We start from the raw sequence: 18,360 nt of genomic DNA, 5'->3' as shown, positions 1-18,360 counted from the left end.
TCTTTTAGAACTCCAGGGTATATGGCATCAGGTCCAAGGGATTTGTCAGACTTTGGCCCCTTAAGTTTTGCCAATACTTTAAAAAAAATTGTTCATGGCATGTGGGCATAGCTGGCTAGTCCAGCATTTATTGTCCACTCCTATTTGCCCTTGAGAAGATGGTGTGAGCAGCATTTTTCAACCACTGCAGTCCTTGTGTTGAAGGAACACCCAAAGTGCTGTTCAGAAGAGAGTTGGACCTAGCGTCAGTGAAGGATCGGCGATATAGTTCCAAGCCAGGATGATGTGTGGCTTGGAAGGGAACTTGCAGATGTTGGTGATGTTTCCAAGCACCTGCTGCATTTGACCTAGGGGATAAAATTTGTGGATTTGGAGGATGCTGTCGAAGGACCCTTGATGAGTTGCTGCAGTGCATCTTGTAGGTGGTACGCACTGCTGCCACTTTGGAGGGAGTGTATGCTGAAGGTGGTGGATGGGATGCCAATCAAGCGGGCTGCTTTGTCCTGGATGTTAAGCTTCTTGAGTGTAGTTGGAGCTGCGCTCATCCAGGCAAGTGGAGAGTGTTCCATCACACTCCTGACTTATGCCTTGTAGATAGTGGACAGGCTTTGGGGAATCAGGAGGTGAGTTACTCGTCACAGGATTCCTAGCCTCTGACCTACAGTTGTAGCCCGCAGTATTTATATGGCTAGTCCAGTTGAGTTTCTGGTCAATGGTAACCCCCCCAGGATGTTGATTGTGGGTGATTCAGTGATGGTAATGTCATTGAATGTCAAGGGGAGATATTTAGATTCCCTCTTGTTGGAGATGGTCATTGCCTGGCACTTAACTGACAAGTAACATTCCAGCCATATATTGGCTCAAGCCTGGTCCTGCTGCACATGGACAAGAAACAAAAACAGAAAATGCTAGAGACACTTAGCGGTCTAACAGCACCTGTGGAAAAAAAGACAGAGTTTTGAGTCTGTATGACCCTTTTTCAGAGTTAAAAAGAAGTAAAAACGTGATGAAATTTATAGTTTTTAACGAGGGTGGAGCAGGTGAAGCTGGATAGAAAGGCAGTGACAGTTGGAGGCAAAGGAGAGATTGACAAAGATGTCATGAACAAAAGGACAAAGGGGTGTTAATGGTAGTGATACTGGCTGAAGGAGATGGTGGCATTAAGGTAGAAAGCAGAACTTGATAACAGCAGGACAAGGGTAAACACTCTGGAAAGAACAACATGAACAAGTTGACAGATGGCCCTACTGTGGGTGGGTGGGGGGAGCAGACTGTGGTGGGGAAAAAGTATTGAAAATAGGATAAAAGGTGCGGATAAAACAATGAATAAAAATGAAAATAAATAAAAATAATTGGATAAAAATAAACAAATAAAAATGAATATTGAAAAAAGGGGATAAGAAAGGGGTGAGGATGGAGGAGAGAGTTCATAGTCTGAAGTTGCTGAACTTGATGTTAAGTCTGGAAGGCTGTAAAGTGCCTAATCAGAAGATGAGGTGCTGTTCCTCCAATTTGCGTTGGGCTTCACTGGAACATTGTAGCAGGCCAAGGACGGCCATGTGGGCATGAGAGCAGGATGGTGTGTTGAAATGGCAAGTGACAGGAAGGCCTGGGTCATGCTTGCAGACAGACCGAAGGTTTTCCGCAAAGTGGTCACCCAGTCTGCGTTTGGTGTCTCCAGTGTAGAGGAGACTGCATTAGGAGCAGCGAATGCAGGAGACCAAATTGAAGGAGGTGCAAGTGAAGCGCTGCTTCACCTGAAAGGTGTGTTTGGGCCCTTGGTCAGGAGGGAGAAGGTAAAGGGGCAGGTGTTGCATCTTCTGTGATTGCATGGGAAAGTGCCGTGGGAGGGGGTTGAGGTGTTGGGGGTGATAGAGGAGTGGACCAGGGTGTCCCGGAGGGAACGGACCCTACGGAATGCCGACGGGGGGTTGGGGGGGGGTGAGGGGGGTGACGGGAAGATCTGTTTGGTGGTGGCATCTTGCTGCAGTTGGTGGAAATGGCAGAGGATGACCCTTTGAACACGGAGGCTGGTGGGGTGAAAAGTGAGGACAAGGGGGACCCTGTTATGGTTCTGGGAGGGAGAGGAAGGTGTGAGGGCGGATACGTGGGAGATGGGTTGGACACGGTTGAGGTCCCTGTCAACCACAATGGGTGGGAAACCTCGGTTAAGGAAGAAGGAAGACATGTCAGAAGCGCCATTTTGGAAAGTGGCATCATCAGAACAGATGCGACGGAGTCAAAGGAACTGAGAGAATGGGATGGAGTCCTTACAGGAAGCAGGGTGTGAGGAGCTGTAGTCGAGGTAGCTGTGGGAGTCGGTGGGCTTGTGATGAATATTGTTGGACAGTCTATCACCAGAAATTGAGACAGAGGGGTCAAGGAACGGAAAGGAAGTGTTGGAGATGGACCATGTGAAGGTGATGGAGAGGTGGAAATTGGAAGCAAAGCTGATATGTTTTTGCAGGTCCAGACGAGAGCATGAAGCGGCACCCAAACAGTCATCGATGTACCGCAAAAAGAGCTGTGAGGGGGCCTGAGTAGGACTGCAACAAGCAATGTTCTGCATACCCCATAAAGAGACAGGCATAACTGGGGCCCATGCAGGTACACCTTTTGGCATAACTGGAGTATTTTATCACAAGTGGAATGATGCAGATTTGATTCCTTGACCTGAGTTACCAACTTCAGTTATGCTCAATTTCTTTGTTTCCAACATTGCGATCATGCACATAGTTTCTTTCTATCTCTGACCCACTAGTCAAGAATTTCTATTTCTTTGCAGTTCCTTCTCAAAGCTCATCGCATCCATGAGACCCAACTCCTGTTTTCTCAAATTCCTCCTCGCATACGTACCAGTCTGCCCCTTCCTTACCCCCATTAGCTCGCATGGTCAACTGTCTATAAGCTGTGGAGTGTATTTTTCTGTTGTTGTAGATCTTTATTGTTTTAAGCCCAGTTGTTTGGCAGCCTTCAAGAGGAGTCACCCTGGCCCTTGAACTTTGCAGAAAGTAAGGTGCTTGAAGTTAACATGCAAATAATTTGTATTTAGAATTGCTTCTGCCTTTGGGGGATGTGGATATTTTGCAAATGTGGTGGTGAATCTGCTATCATCCTTTGTAGGGATGTCAAACTTGATGTATTCAAGAGTCTTCCAGTCTTTTCATTTTTATTTTAACTTGTCATAGATAATGAGCAATGGCGTGCCATTTCCATGAAGCTGAAGTATATTTTAAAAATCTAAAATAATGTTGCTAGGGAAATTGATTATGGTTATTTACAAGAAGTTAATATATATTCTTTTATAATCTAATTTTGAGCAGTTTTCTTTCAGCCCAAGTCATTAAATTCTAATCCATATTCTGTTTTAAGTAATTATCCTGTTTGAATAATATATAGAGGGCGTATGTTTTTGGTTTAGAAAACGTATTTTAGATGACAACCTGCCTTGTCACATTTTTGACACTGTTGTGATCTTGAAAAGAAAATACATAGTACTGCATTCTTGGTGCAACTGTTGCAAATATCTAGTTCGTGTTTTAGGGTGTAGCTTTTGGTTTTGGGAAATAAAGTTTAACTGAAGAAAATGGGATAAATGCGATGAAAGCAGGTTTGGGAGCTTATTACACTTAAAAGGTTGGGGCCATGTTGCCTTAAGAGGTTACCGGTTAGAAAGGTAAGGTAATTAAAATGCTGGGCTTTAGAGATTTCCAAAATACCTAAAGAAACTGGAGTTCAAAAGGTAACCCATGTTTGTTTAAATCAGAAGAGATAGAGCTATTTCTTGACATAGGGCAAGTAAGATTAGAGAAATGAATGCGTGGCTCAAAGACTGGTGTGGGAGAAGTGGGTTCTGGTTCAGGTGGCATTGGGGGAAGTGGGAGCTGTAACATTGGGACGGCCTACACCTGAACCGTGCTGGGATTGTGTTCTAGCGAGCCGCATAACTAAGGAAGTAGAGAGGGCTTTAAGCTAAACGAGGAGGGATCAAGCTTGGGTAGATGTTGCAAATCATGGGGTAGAGTCAAAACAGGAGAGCAAAAAGGTAATACGGGAAATGAGGGTCAGGGAATGGCAAGTAGGGAAAGAGAAAAACTGAAGAATGCGTCAACAGTCAAGACTAGAGGTTACAAAGATGACGAAAGGACAAAACTAAAGCTCTGTGTCTGAATGTGAGTAGCATTCATAACAAAGTAAATGAATTGATAGCGCACATTGAAGTCAATAAAAATGATCTAATAGCCATTACCAAGACATGGCTGCAGGATGACGAGGATTGGGTGCTGAATGTTGAGTATATGACATTCAAGAAGAGTAGGATGCTAGGTAAACATGAAGGGTTAGCACTGTTAATCAAAGGTGGCTTTGGTGCAGTAGTTAGAGATGACCTCGGTTCAGGAGATCAGGATGTAGAATTGGTTTGGGTAGAGATGAGGTATAGTAGGGGAAAGAAGTAACTAGTATGAATGGTCCACAGGCCCCCTAACAGTAAACACAATGTAGGACAAAGTATTCAGGAAATAATAATGGGTGCTTGTGATAAAGGGATGGCAATAGTCATGGGTGATTTTAATCTACATATTGTTATGATCTCAGCTAATGTTACCACTGGACAAGCCTAATACCAGGGTGGAACCTAGCTTGATAGGTCCTAACTTTTTCATTTTTTTGCTTAGAGACGTGGAGAGTGGCAGTTGAACAGAGTCACAGGTGTCAGCTTATGAGCTTTTACCAAAAGAATAAAACATTTATTAAACAAGAAAAGATAAACTACATTACATTACTCACAACTATACCATCCATTCATCCATTTTCACACTGCTTCTCCTGGTGAGGGTCATGGTGGCAGTAAGCTGAGTAGGGCTGACCAGACTTCTCTTTCCTCAGCCACAGATTCCAGCTCCTCCTGGGGGATTCCCAAGTGTTCCCAGGCCAGCCGAAAGATGCAATCCCTTCAATGTGTCCTGGGTTGGCCTTGAGGTCTCTGCCCAGTGGGCTGTACCTAGTGCAGCTCCAGTGGGAGCCTACTGGGGGCATCCTTACCAGGTGCCTGAATCACCTCAACTGGCCCCTCGATCCGGAGGAGCAGCGACTCTACTCTGAGGCTCTCCCGGATTGCTGAAATCCTCATGCTGATCCGCAGAGTGTGCCCAGCAACCCTGCGGAGAAACCTCATTTTCGCTGCTTATATCCACAATCTTATCCTTTCGGGCATTACCCACAGTTCATGACAATAGGTGAGGACGGGGACACCAAGAGCTTCATCCTAAAACTCAGCTGCCGCTTCACCAATGTGAGCACAACTCTCGCTCCACGAATAGAGAGACCTGATAGCATGCAGAAGCAGCACCGGCACCTCATATTCCCACAGCACCTCCTAAAAATATCCCAAGGAGCGCGGTACCATGCCTTCTCCAGGTCTACAAAACAAAGGTCAGCCGGATTAGCAAACTCCCACAAACCCTCAAATATCCACGAGAGGGCAAAGAGCTGTTCCACAGCCAGGGCGGAATCTGCATTGTTCCTCCTGAATCTGAGGTTCAATTAATGGACTATACCTTTACAGATATATGCAGATTTGTAAGGATAACACAAGTCCCAAAAGCTATCTTATACTCTAATGTTCACATTAAATATGTAATCCATGCAACTAACAGGCGACCCGTGGTCAGACACACCACACTCTGAAACAAAGTGACAGATGCCACCCCAAACAGATGCTATGGATCTCTCTTCAACTTCCCTCAGATGATTGTCACACCATGAGCCAACTGGCCTTATTGAACTCCGTCTTTCAAGGGTTTCCAATCTCGAAGAACTCGCTTTGGAATCTTCTCCCAAACCAATGCCTTCTCTCAGATGCCTGCCACAAGGGTCCACCTCCAGGGTTTTGAACACTCCCTTCTGATGTTCCTCTTCCCTGGGTCACCACGTGCATTCAAGCTTTCTTCCACGCACTCTCTCTCACCGACTCAGCTGTCAACATTACACCACTGCTTCATATGCCCATAGCAAAAAGGTACAGACCTTCAGCAGCCACATTCGACCTTCTGACTTCTTACAAGCCTGTATCACTTTGTGCTTTCTGCAGCTTTCATCCCTCTAAGCTTAAAGCTTGGAGCTTTCCTCTGCTCCTCACTCTTAACTTCACTTAACAGGACCTTTTCCAGGTACCTGTCCTTCCTTTGACTAGAAGGTCTTCTTGGGACTTTCTCCTTAGTTCCTGTAACCCAATTCTGCATTTTCCTCTCCTGTACAGCTTCTCTTGAGTTTTGGCTTCAAATTCAGTTTGGGACTTGCTATCTGCCCCTCTGCTACCCAGTCTCTTTCTGGCATAAAAACAAAAAAACTGCGGATGCTGGAAATCCAAAACAAAAACAGAATTACCTGGAAAAACTCAGCAGGTCTGGCAGCATCGGCGGAGAAGAAAAGAGTTGACGTTTCGAGTCCTCATGACCCTTCGACAGAACTCTTTCTGGCATCTGCTTTCAATTGAACTCAAACTGCTGCTTTTCCTCTGTCTCTGTGTGTGGGGGGGGGTGGGCCTCTCTCTCTGGACCCCTGTTGCTAGGCACAGTTTTTTTCTACTCTTTGTGTTTGCTTTAACTTCTTTTCAACAGGTAAAAGTCTCATTAGGAATGCAGGTATACAAACAGAGCTTTAGACCTGCTGTCTTCACTCAACAATGAAACTAGATCCCAGGTTTCACCTTTTAATCCACAAATAGAAAAAAATATCAATTAAACTTAAAGATATACCTTATTTTTAACAACTATCTCTATTTCCTAACATAAACTGGAAAAATCAGATTGACATTAGTAGCCTGGAGTGCATAGAATGTTTTTGAGATAGCTTCTTAGTGCAGCATGTTCTGGAACCAACCACAATGGGCAGTTTATGTTAGACTTGGTATCGTATAATGTGACAGGATTATTTAATGACCTCAGAGTGAAGGCACCCCTAGGTAGCAGCGACCACAATATGATTGAATTTTACATCCAATTTGAAAGAAGGAAGAATAGACCTAAGACTAATATTTTAAACTTAAACAAGGGCACCTATGTGCGCATGAGAGCTGAGCTAGCTGAAGTGAACTGGGATACTAGGCTAGAAAATAGATCAATTGAGGAGCAGCGGGAAACACTTAAGGGGATATTTCAGAATAAGTATATTCCTCTTATAAATAAAAATTCTAAGGGGAGGTCCCACCATCCTCGGTTAAATAAAATTCAGGAAAGCATCAAATTTGAGGAAAAAGCCTATAACTGCAAAGTGTCAGGTCAAATGATTGGTCAGAATATAAAGAACAGCAGAGAATGACTAAAAGGTTAATCAGGAGAAAGAAATTGGAGTATAAGAGGAAGCTAGCTAGAAATGTAAAAATGGATACCAAGAGCTCCTTCAGGTATTTAAAAAAGGAAAGAGTAGGTAAAGTGAGTGATGGTCCTGTAGAGAATGAGAATGGGGAGTTAATAGTAGATAATAAGGAAATGGTGGGTAAAATGAATAAATATTTTGCTTCTGTCTTCACTACAGAGGATACAAAAAACATTCCAGTAATAGATGTAAATCAGAAAGGGAAAGGGGAACCTTATGAAATTACAATCACATGAAGCCATATTCAGCAAACTGGAGCTGTGGGCTGACAAATCTCCGGGTCCTGATGGACTTCGTCCGAGTGTCTTAGAAGAGGTGGCCAAATTAGGTAGTAGATATGTTGGTGTTATTTTTTAAAAATTTACTAGATCCTGGAACTGTTCCATCAAACTTGAAAGTGGCAAATATAACCCCTCTATTCAAGAAGGGAGGAAGGCAGAAAACTGTAGCCCAGTTAGCCTGACATCTGTCATGGGAAAGGTGCAAGAATCGATAATTAAGGAGGTTATAGTTGGGCGCTTAGAGTAACTCAAGGTCATCAGGAAGAGGCAGCATGGTTTTTGCATCGTTTTTAAAAAAAATCATTCATGGGATGCGGCTTCGCTGGTTGGGCCAGCATTTATTGCCCATCCCTAGTTGCCCTTGAGAAAGTGGTGGTGAGCTGCTGCCTTGAACCGCTGCAGCCCATGTGGTGTAGGTACACCCACAGTGCTGTGAGGAAGGGAGTTCCAGGATTTTGACCCAGTGACAGTGAAGGAACGACGATTTATTTCCAAGTCAGGATGGTGAGTGGCTTGGAGGGGAACTTCCAGGTGATGGTGTTCCAATCTATCTGCTGCCCTTGTCCTTCTAGATTGTAGTGGTTATGGGTTTGGAAGGTGCTGTCTGAGGAGCCTTGGTGAATTCCTGCGGTGCATCTTGCAGACGGTACACACTACTGCTGATGTGCGTCAGTGGTGGAGGGAGTGAATGTTTGTGGATGTGGTGCCAATCAAGTGGACTGTTTTGTCCTGGATGGTGTCCAACTTCTTGAGTGTTGTGGGAGCTGCACTCATCCAGGCACGTGGGGAGTATTCCATCACACTGCTGACTTGTGCCTGGTAGATGGTGGACAGGCTTTGGGGAGTCAGGAGAATTACTCGTCGCATGATTCCTAGCCTTTGACCTGCTCTTGTAGCCACAGCACTTATGTGGCTAGTCCAGTTCAGTTTCTGGTCAATGGTAACCCCCAGGATGTTGATAGTGGGGGATTCAGTGATGGTAAAACCATTGAACATCATGGGGCGATGGTTGGATTCTCTCTTGTTGGAGATGGTCATTGCCTGATACTTGTGTGGCCCAAGCCTGGATATTATCTGGGCCTTGCTGCATTCGGACATGGACTGCTTCAGTATCTGAGGAGTCACGAATGGTGCTGAACATAGTGCAAACATCCCCACTTCTGGCATTATGATGGAAGGAATGGAAAGAAGGTCATTGATGAAGCAGCTGAAGATGGTTGGGCCTAGGACATTACTCTGAGGAACTCCTGCAGTGATGTCCTGGAGCTGAGATGACTGATCTCCAACAACCACAACCAACTTCCTTTGTGCTAGGTATGACTCCAACCAGCGGAGAGCTTTCCCCCTGATCATTGATAAAGGGGAACCTATAGATGTACTGTACTTGGATTTCCAGAAGGCATTTGATAAATTGCCACATCAAAGGTTATTGTGGAAAACAGTAGCTCATGGTGTAGGCTGTAACATATTAGCGTGGATAGAAGATTGGCTCACTGGCAGAAAACAGAGTATGAATAAATGGGCCTTTGTCTGATTGGCAGGTTGTAATGAGCAGAGTCCCACAGGGGTCTGTGCTGGGGCCTCAACATTTTGCAATTTATTTCAATGCCTTAGAAGAGGGGAACAAAGGCATGGTAGCTAAATTTGCAAATGACACAAAGATAGGTAGGAAAATATGCTGTGTAGTGGACATGAGACTGCAGATGGATATAGATAAATTGTGTGAGTGGACAAAAATCTGAGAAATGGAGTATAATGTGGGAAAATGTGAAGTTGTTCACTTTGGCAGGAAGAATAAAAAAGCAGGGGTATTACTTAAATGGAGAATGACTGCAGAATTCCGAGGTGCAGAGGGATCCAGGTGTTCTCGCGCATGAGTCACAAAAAGCTAGTATACAGGAACAGCATGTAATCCAAGAAGGATAATGGAATTCCAGCCTTTATTACGAGAGGACTTGAACCTAAAAATAAGGATGCTATGCTTCAGTTATACAGGGCATTGATGAAACTGTTTATCGAATACTGTGTGCGGTTTTGGCCTTCTTATTTAAGGGATGATGTAAACGTGTTAGAGGCGGATCAGAGGAGGTGTGCTAGATTGATACTTGGATGGTGTGGGTTGTTTTATAACGAAAGGTTGGACAAGCTGGGCTTGTTTCCACTGGGGCTTAGAAGAGTGAGGGGTGACATATATATGAAAAGCCTTGACAAGGTGGATGTGGAAAGGATGTTTCCCCTTGTGGGTGAGTCCAGAACTAGGGGGCACTGTTTTTAAAGTTAGGGGTCGCCATTATAAGACAGAGATGAGGAGAATTTTTTTTCTGAGGGTTGTGTCACTTTGGAACTCTGCCTCAAGGTGGTGGAGGCGGGGTCATTAAATATATTTAAGGCGGAGGTAGATACATGCTTGTTAGGCAAGGGAATCAAAGGTTATTGGGGGTCAATGAGAAAGGGGAATTAGAAATGCAAACAGATCAGTCATGATTTTATTGAATGGCACTGCAGGTTTGAGGGGTTGAATGGCCTTCTCCTATTTCATTTGTTCGTAATTAACAGTAGGTGGGCTTACTTGCATAAAGAGCTGGCCATGTGATATCTGCAAAGTTTGCAAGAACAATGGCAGCCCAGGGACATGTTTCGGGGTAGACCTAAATTAACTTAAAAGCATCCAGTAAACCCTGAAAAGTTGTAAAACATATTTACTTCATAGATCAAAAAGTAAATTGTAAATGAGGAATAATTAATTTGGAGGTTGGTTTGAGGACAACACTGAACAGGCTATGTTGTCATGGAGACGGGTGGAGCATAGGAAGGTTCTCTGGTGTCATTTTTTCTGGATGTTGGCTGGGGCCAATTGCAATTTGTAGCTCACTGAGAGAAGTTAGTCAAAGTAAATGACAGATAACTGCACTATCAGCAAAGTCAAAAAGCTAGCTTCTTCATTCACTGTGGAATGTATGTGAATCTTAATGGCAGTTTGAACCTTGTGAAGGAATAGAAGCTGGAAGACTGCCTTGTTTGAAACTACTCAGAGAATCTACAGTGGCCCTCACAGTGTCTTAGTGCATAAGAAAGTAATCAGCTGAATTAGCTTAGAAGTATTGAAAAGTAACTTGAACAAGGAACTGAGATCAAGAGATTATAAATGAAAGTTGTACCTCTGAGAATAGCTGGAGCTGAGGTGAATTCTCCAGAGGACTGTGGCATAATTATGGGTAGTCCCGACAGAAATAAATAACTTTTAAGATTGATGTGTCTTATAAGAGAATTCTTGGCGAAGGTAAGTAAACCTGAGTACATAACATACAAAGTAATAAACTGTATTAGGTTAATTGTATTTGATTTGTTTAATTTGTTCTATATGTAATAAAGATTGTTTTGTTTTAAAAAAGTGAAATCTTGTAGCATAGTTCTATTGGTTAAAATTTTTTTTATTCATTCATGGGATTTAGGAGTCGCTGGCTAGGCCAGCATTTATTGCCCATCCCTAATTGCCCTTGAGAAGGTGGTGGTGAGCTGCCTCATGAACCGTTGCAGTCCATGTGGCATAAGAGCACCCACTGCTGTTAGTGGGGTAGTCCCTTGATTTTGACCCAGTGACAGTGGAGTAAGGCGATTATATTTCTAAGTTAGGATGGTGAGTGTCTTGGAGGGGAACTTCCAGGTGGTGGTGTTCCCATGTGTCTGCTGTCCTTGTCCTTCTAGATGGCAGTGGTTGTTGCATTTGGAAGGTACTGTCTCAGGAGGCTTGGTGTGTTCCTGCAGTGCATCTTGTGGATGGTACACACTGCTGCCACTGTTCATCGGTGGTGGAGGGAGTGAATGTTTGTGGATTGGGTGCCACTTAAGCAGGCTGCTTCGGCCTGGATGGTGTGAAGTGTCGTGAGTCTGTTGGAGCTGCACTCATCCAGGCAAGTAGAAGATTTCTCTTTAATGTTAATGGTCCCTAACTAATTGGAATAAAGTATGGTTTGTGTAAATAGATTATTGTCTGAAAATAAGAGTTATATTTTATAAGCATACTTAGTGAATTAATTACATCCAATTGCGAAAATTAAAGGATGCACAATTGATTTTGGTAGAAAAATTGGATGAGGTGTAGCCAATCTGCTGGTGATGTTTTCTGTCCTTTGGTGAAAATTGGGAATTACCTCAATGTGTTTGCAGACTGCTTACAATTTAATAGTTTTAACAATGTACCCCTGTGTACTTTTGTCGGTTTAGCAATGAGAAGGATGAATTTTTAAGAAGGAATTGGGATTGAGAGCTTAATAGCAGATTGTTTTGTTTACACTAAAGTATAATTAATTGTACTTTTTTAGAATCTGCACTGGTAAGGAGTGGGATAATTCACATTGGAAAACAAATAGACTTCCTTGATAACTGGATGGGGAAAAGCATTCCAAAGAAGGTTCTAGATTTAAAAACAAAAAACTGCGGATGCTGGAAGGTTCTAGGTTTGATGCTTGATCTCAGCCATAAAAGCAATTGGTCTGGGTGCCCATATACTGGTTAGGTAAAGACCAGCCATATTTTCTGGATTTTATTACTAGCCAGTGACCAGTGTTGGAAAATTTGCTTATTTTGGTCATCAAGTTAAGCCAAATTGGGCTTGGTTGTGATGCTTGTTGTAGTTAATTGTTTCCTGGTCCTTAATTTTAGATAAATAGACATTGAAAACAGCCATCTGCCAGAGGTACCAGAGACTTATGGCCCCCTAGGAGCTGTCCCTCCAACTTGTTTCAGTTCCTTCAGGAAAGGATACAAGAGCATTTTGAGGGGAAAAAAAATCAAACTTTACTGCCTGAAGATGTGTAACACATTTATTAAAAAAAATGTTTCTGGAATAAACCCAGAAAATGTACCGGGTAATCCCTGTGTAGTTTGTTCATGTATATTGTTTGGATCCATATATTAAGAAAGTTATTTTTATACGAAGGCTTTTCGTTTGTTTTGACCCGCAAATTACAAGAGACTAGATTATTGACTTCACTGATGTTTTAATAATTTGTTTATTGATTTATTTGAACATACGATTATAGATTTAAATTGCAACACAGTTCCTTTACTTCTCTAATTCTGGCACCAGACTTCTCCAACAATATCTAACAATAGAATGCTCCAACACCACAATGCTCAAATATGTTATAAGTAACTGGTTATACAATGTCGCTGAAGTGGCCAGCTTCCGTTAATTGTAGATCTTTTTCCGACACTCAGTTGGATTCCTTCCTGTTGCTAATTTCCTTCTGATACTCGTTCAGATTCACCCCTGTAGATCATCTGATACTCGGCTGGGTTCCCTCCTATTGCTTACGGCCTTCCAACACTTGGTTGGATTCCTCCTTCACGATTGTTATGCTGGCCTCTGGCAAGTATTGTAGATCCTCTTCCAGCAAACGGTTGGGTTCCTCCCTCCTCGACTGCAATAAGATGTCCGGTATTTCTAATCTCTATATTCCTTCTTGGAGGTGGGCCTGGGTTGTCACATTGACAGGACCTCCCCAACGAATTGAAATTTACCTAAAGAGACAATATCCAGCAACAACCTGAGTTCTTTGTCCAAAGCAAGGAATTAAACCCAACGCTGTCCATCTTTCTCAGACCTTTCCAAGTAAATTTCTGTCAGGAAATGACTTTTTGTGGACTGTGGATTAATTGGATAGTTTATGTAACTGTCAAGCTGACAAACTCCTAGATAAGGCTATTTATTGAAGCAGTTAACAGACCATTAAGCCCCAAAACCTTCAAAGAACAATTTCAGATGCAAATGTATCCAGAAACTGCAGTGCCTATCCCTTAATAACATTTCCTGATCTCGCTGGCTTTTTTTTAATGTTCATTTATGGGACACTCATGCATCGCTGGCTAAGCCAACATTTATTGCCTGTTAATTAGCCTTAATTGACCTTGTTCTGAGGGCATTTAAGAGTCAACCACATTGCTGTGGGTCTGGAGTCACATGTAGGACAGCAAATTTCCTTCCCTAAAGTACATTATTGAACCAGATGGGTTTTTATGACAATCGACAATGGTTTCATCATCAGACTTTTAGTTCCAGATTTTTTATTTCAAATTCAAATTCCACTATGTGCCCTAGTGCCCAGAGCATTACCCTGGATCTCTGAATTACTAGTCCAGTGACAATACCACTATGCCACCACCTCCCTTATAATATCAAGTTTAATTTTAAAACAACTGTAAGCAAGAATTTCAAAAGATAGAAACTAGGAGCACAAGTAGGCCATTCGGCCCTTCGAGCCTGCTCCGCCATTCATTATGATCATGGTTGATCATTCAATTCAATAGCCTGTTCCCGCTTTCGCCCTATAGCCTTTGATCCCTTTCGCCACAAGAGCTATATCTAACTCCTTGAAAGCATACAATATTTTGATCTCCACTACTTTCTGTGGTAACGAATTCCACAGGCTCACCACCCTCTGGATGAAGAACTTTCTCCTCATCTCAGTCCTAAATGGTCTACCCCATATCCTCAGACTGTGACCCCTGGTTCTGGACCCCCCCACCATTGGGAACATCCTTCCTGCATCTACCCTGTCTAGTCCTGTTGGAATTTTGTAGGTTTCTATGAGATCCCCCCTCATTCTTCTGAACTCCAGCAAATATAATCCTAATCAACTCAATTTCTCCTCATATGTCAGTCCTGCCATCCCAGGAATCAGTCGGGTAAACCTTCACTGCACTCTCTCTATAGCAAGAACATCCTCAGAGAAGGAGACCAAAACTGCACACAATATTCCAGGTGTGGTCTCACCAAGGCCCTGTACAATTGCAGCAAGACATCCCTGTTCCTGTACTCGAATCCTCTCGCTATGAAGGCCAACATATCATTTGCCTTCTTTACCACCTGCTGCACCTGCATGCTTACCTTCAGCGACTGGTGTACGAGGACACCCAGGTCTCATTGCACATTCCCCTCTCTCAATTTATAGCCATTCAAATAATAATCTGCCTTCCTATTTTTGCTACCAAAATGGATAACCTCACATTTATCCACATTATACTGCATCTGCCATGCATTTGCCCACTCACTCAGCTTGTCCAAATCACACTGAAGAATCTCTGCATCCTTCTCACAGCTCACCCTCCCACCCAGCTTTGTGTCATCTGCAAATTTGGAGATAATACATTTAATTCCCTCATCTAAATCATTAATATATATTGTGAATAACTAGGGTCCTAGCACAGATCCCTGCGGTACCCCACTAGTCATTGCCTGCCATTCGGAAAAAGACCCATTTATTCCTACTCTTTGTTTCCTGTCTGCCAACCAGTTTTCTATCCATCTCAATACACTATCCCCAATCCCATGCGCTTTAAGTTTACATGCCAATCTCTTACGTGGGACTTTGTCGAAAGCTTTCTGAAAGTCCAAATAAATCACATCCACTGGCACCCCCTCAACAACTCTACTAGTTACATCCTCGAAAAATTCCAGTAGATTTGTCAGGCATGATTTCCCTTTCATAAATCCATGCTGATTCTGTCCGATTCTGCCACTGTTTTCCACGTGCTCAGCTATTAAATCTTTTATAATGGACTCTAGAATTTTCCCCACTACCGACATCAGGCTGACTGGTCTATAATTCCCTGTTTTCTCTCTGCCTACCTTTTTTTAAACCTTCAGTACTGTTGGCAGGTTTTTTTTGGTTCATTCTGTCAAGTCATAACATCAATTTATTTTTGTATAGCCATTATATTCCTACAATTCTAGGTGCCAATATATGACTTAGACAAAATAGCTTAATTAGCCTCTTAAACACATGTAGCATATTTTGTGCTGACTTAAAAAAGTCTTTTATTGTAAAATAGATCAATAAGCCTCAGCTAAAATTGTCATTTTTATTAGGAGTAATGATATCAGCAAAGGGTCATCAATACTAAACATATGAGTTCATACTTAAAAATACCTAAATATTCTTTTATAATCTGTAGGGCTATATAGATTTTCAATTGTACAACTCCTGGCATCCTAATGTATGGCATGATACCATAAAGTAGGACAGGTGCTGCAGTTTGACTTGGTTTGAAACCAGGAAACGTTGAAAGGAACAGAAAAATCGGGAAAAATCTATGAAGATGCTGAATGATAATTTGTGGGAGAATTAAAGTACATAATGTTTGGGGTGCAGTATTCACACTGGCAATTTTCCTGAAGAGGGAACATGGAACCATAGAACAATGAGCACAGGGAAGGCCATTCAGTCCATCTTGCTGGTCCTCTTTCCCTCAACGCTCGCTTGGTCCTCTTTCCCTCAACCCTCGCTTGGCTTTCTCTCTCTCTTAACCCTCGCTTGACCCTCTCCCTTTCAACCCTTGCTTGACCCTTCAACCCTCCTGGTGCCCTCCCCTCCTCATCCCTTGTTGGCCCTCTCCCTGAAGCCTCACCTGACCTTCTTCTCAACACTCCCATTTCCTCCTGCTTTCCATTCTTAAAAGGCAATAGCATATGTGATGAACTTCTTTCAAGCAATCCGCTGCTTACTCCTCCTATCTAACAGATTTGAGTTAGGTTGTCATTCTTAATATTTTGTCTTGAAAACATTTATTAATATTGTAAACCTTTTTTGTATTTCAATAGCTGTGGAAGAGGCTGGAGGGGACTCTTATAAGTACAGTTTAAGGGTAAGTTGGACTAAAGTGATTATAAGCTTACTCCTATTGAGACAAATGTGTTTACAAAGCAAAGTGTATCATTCACTGTAATTGGAAGTCTGAAACTCAGTGCAACATTACAAAATTTTAAGTTTTCAAGATTACATACTGTTGCAGCTTTGCCACGTGATTTAAATAATAATGTTTCCAGCTAAAATGTTAGATTATTAGCCTATCAACAAGGATTTTAAATTCAAATCCCTGACTATTAACCCACAGCTTCCATTCCCCTTATCCTATCCAAATGCTAGCTTGACTGAATATAGGGAAATGGATTTGGGAAAATAGGAAGCTATATTCCTACATTGCTTAAGTGGATATCTTATTTTGATCAGCCAAATACTAACTAACACGTTGCAGAGATATCATGTGCATGTAATACAGAGTTGCAATTTCATGCAACTTAACCAGGCTTTTTAAATGAGACTTGCTGGTGTTTTTGCTTAGGAAAAGGGTTCAGCTCAGAATGTGAAATTCCCATTACAAATCATTTTTCACAATTGTAGATAAACTTGTTTAATTAAACTCAAGAGGGAGAAAAGGAACTAAAACTGGGAAGGGGAAGTGAGAGGGATAGAGACCAGGGTACAGGAGGAAAAAAATGGAAGAAGGATGGGAAGGGAAAGCAAAGGTCGTGAGGTTGGAGACAACCTTGTTCAGTGAGCTGGGATGATTTTTGCTTTAAGGCTGTTGGGCAGCATGCATACAGAATGAAATGCTGAAACAATCTAATTTCTTATACTGTGTCCCTAATTAATTTATTTTGTGTACCTCTTTCGTGTGCCACTGTAACCCCACCTCTGATATGTGTTATGCCAGTAGGTTCCTTGGGACTGTGATGGAGAAACATGGGATCTTGGCTGATAGTCAATACCTGAGAGTCACATTTATGTTGTTTGGCCAGTCCTTGGGCCAGCAGGTCTAAGTTAGATAGTTTTTCATTGGAGAGTAGGAGTACAGTCTACTGGGCTTGTCCAATTTTATGCATGGATCACTGCTTTAAAGATAGGGTAAATAAAGTCAAGGAGTTAAATATGTGGCTCAAAGATTGGTGTGGGAGGAATGGGCTTCAGTTCATGGGGTGCTGGCACCAGTACTGGAATGGAAGGGAGCTGTTCCGGTGGGACGGACTTCACTTGAACCGTGCTTGGACCAGTGTCCTGGCGAATTGAATAACTAGGGCTGTAGAGAGGGCTTTAAACTAAGTAGAACGGGGAGGATTCTGGAGAGGGGATACGTAGGCCAACAAAGCAAAAGGATATGGCACCATTGCAGGGCAACTATTTAGGTATTGAGACCCAGAGTGTGACACGAAGGGACAGAGTGTGCAAACAGAAAAAAACAGCAGCAAATGGGCCAAAGGAGGGAAAAAAATGGTAAAAAGGCAAAATTAATGGCTCTTTACTTAAATGTATGTAGTATTTAGAACAAAATAAATGAATTAGCGGCACAAATAGAAGTTAATGGGTATCATCTTATATCCATTACGGAAAGGTGGTTACAAGGAGATCAAAGCTGGGAACTAAATATTCAAGGATATGTGACTTTTCAAAAGGACAGGCAGGAAGGAAAGGGTGGCTGGGTAACTTTGTTAGTATGAGATGGAATAAGTACTAACATAAGATAAGATAGCAAGAAATGATCTTGGATTGGAAGATGTAGAATCCTTATGGGTGGAGGTAAGAAATAACAAGGGGAAGAAGACACTGGTGGGAGTAGTCTATGGGCCCCCTAACAGTAGCTATACTGTAGGACAGAGGTTAAGTCAGGAGATAATCATGGGTAACTTTAATCTTCATGTAGACTGGGAAAAACATTTTGGCAGAGGTAGCCACGAGCAAGAATTCAGAGTACTCGGGGCAGTTTCCTAGAACAATATGTTGTAGCTCCAACCAAGGATCAGGCTATTTTGGATCTGGTAATGTGTAATGAGGCAGGTTTAATAAATGATCTCAGAGTACAAGATCCCCTAGGAGACGGGCCATAATATGATCGAATTTAGCATTCGGTTTGAGAGTGAGAAACT

At 42.5% G+C, this 18,360-nt stretch overlaps 1 protein-coding gene across 5 annotated transcripts in view; it reads left to right on the top strand.

Annotated features, from left to right (window-relative positions):
- The window catches only part of ipo11 (importin 11), a 699,237-nt gene that overhangs the window by 250,740 nt on the left and 430,137 nt on the right, over positions 1–18,360 (top strand). For all 5 annotated transcript variants that reach the window (XM_041187080.1, XM_041187063.1, XM_041187071.1 and 2 more), the window contains one exon: positions 16,261–16,304. In XM_041187080.1, coding sequence (XP_041043014.1) covers positions 16,261–16,304 — 44 coding nt within the window. The remainder of the gene's footprint in view (positions 1–16,260; positions 16,305–18,360) is intronic.

This window comes from Carcharodon carcharias, chromosome 1, assembly GCF_017639515.1.
Source record: "Carcharodon carcharias isolate sCarCar2 chromosome 1, sCarCar2.pri, whole genome shotgun sequence".
Lineage (NCBI taxonomy): Eukaryota > Metazoa > Chordata > Chondrichthyes > Lamniformes > Lamnidae > Carcharodon > Carcharodon carcharias.
This window is presented reverse-complemented; position numbering and strand designations above follow the sequence as displayed.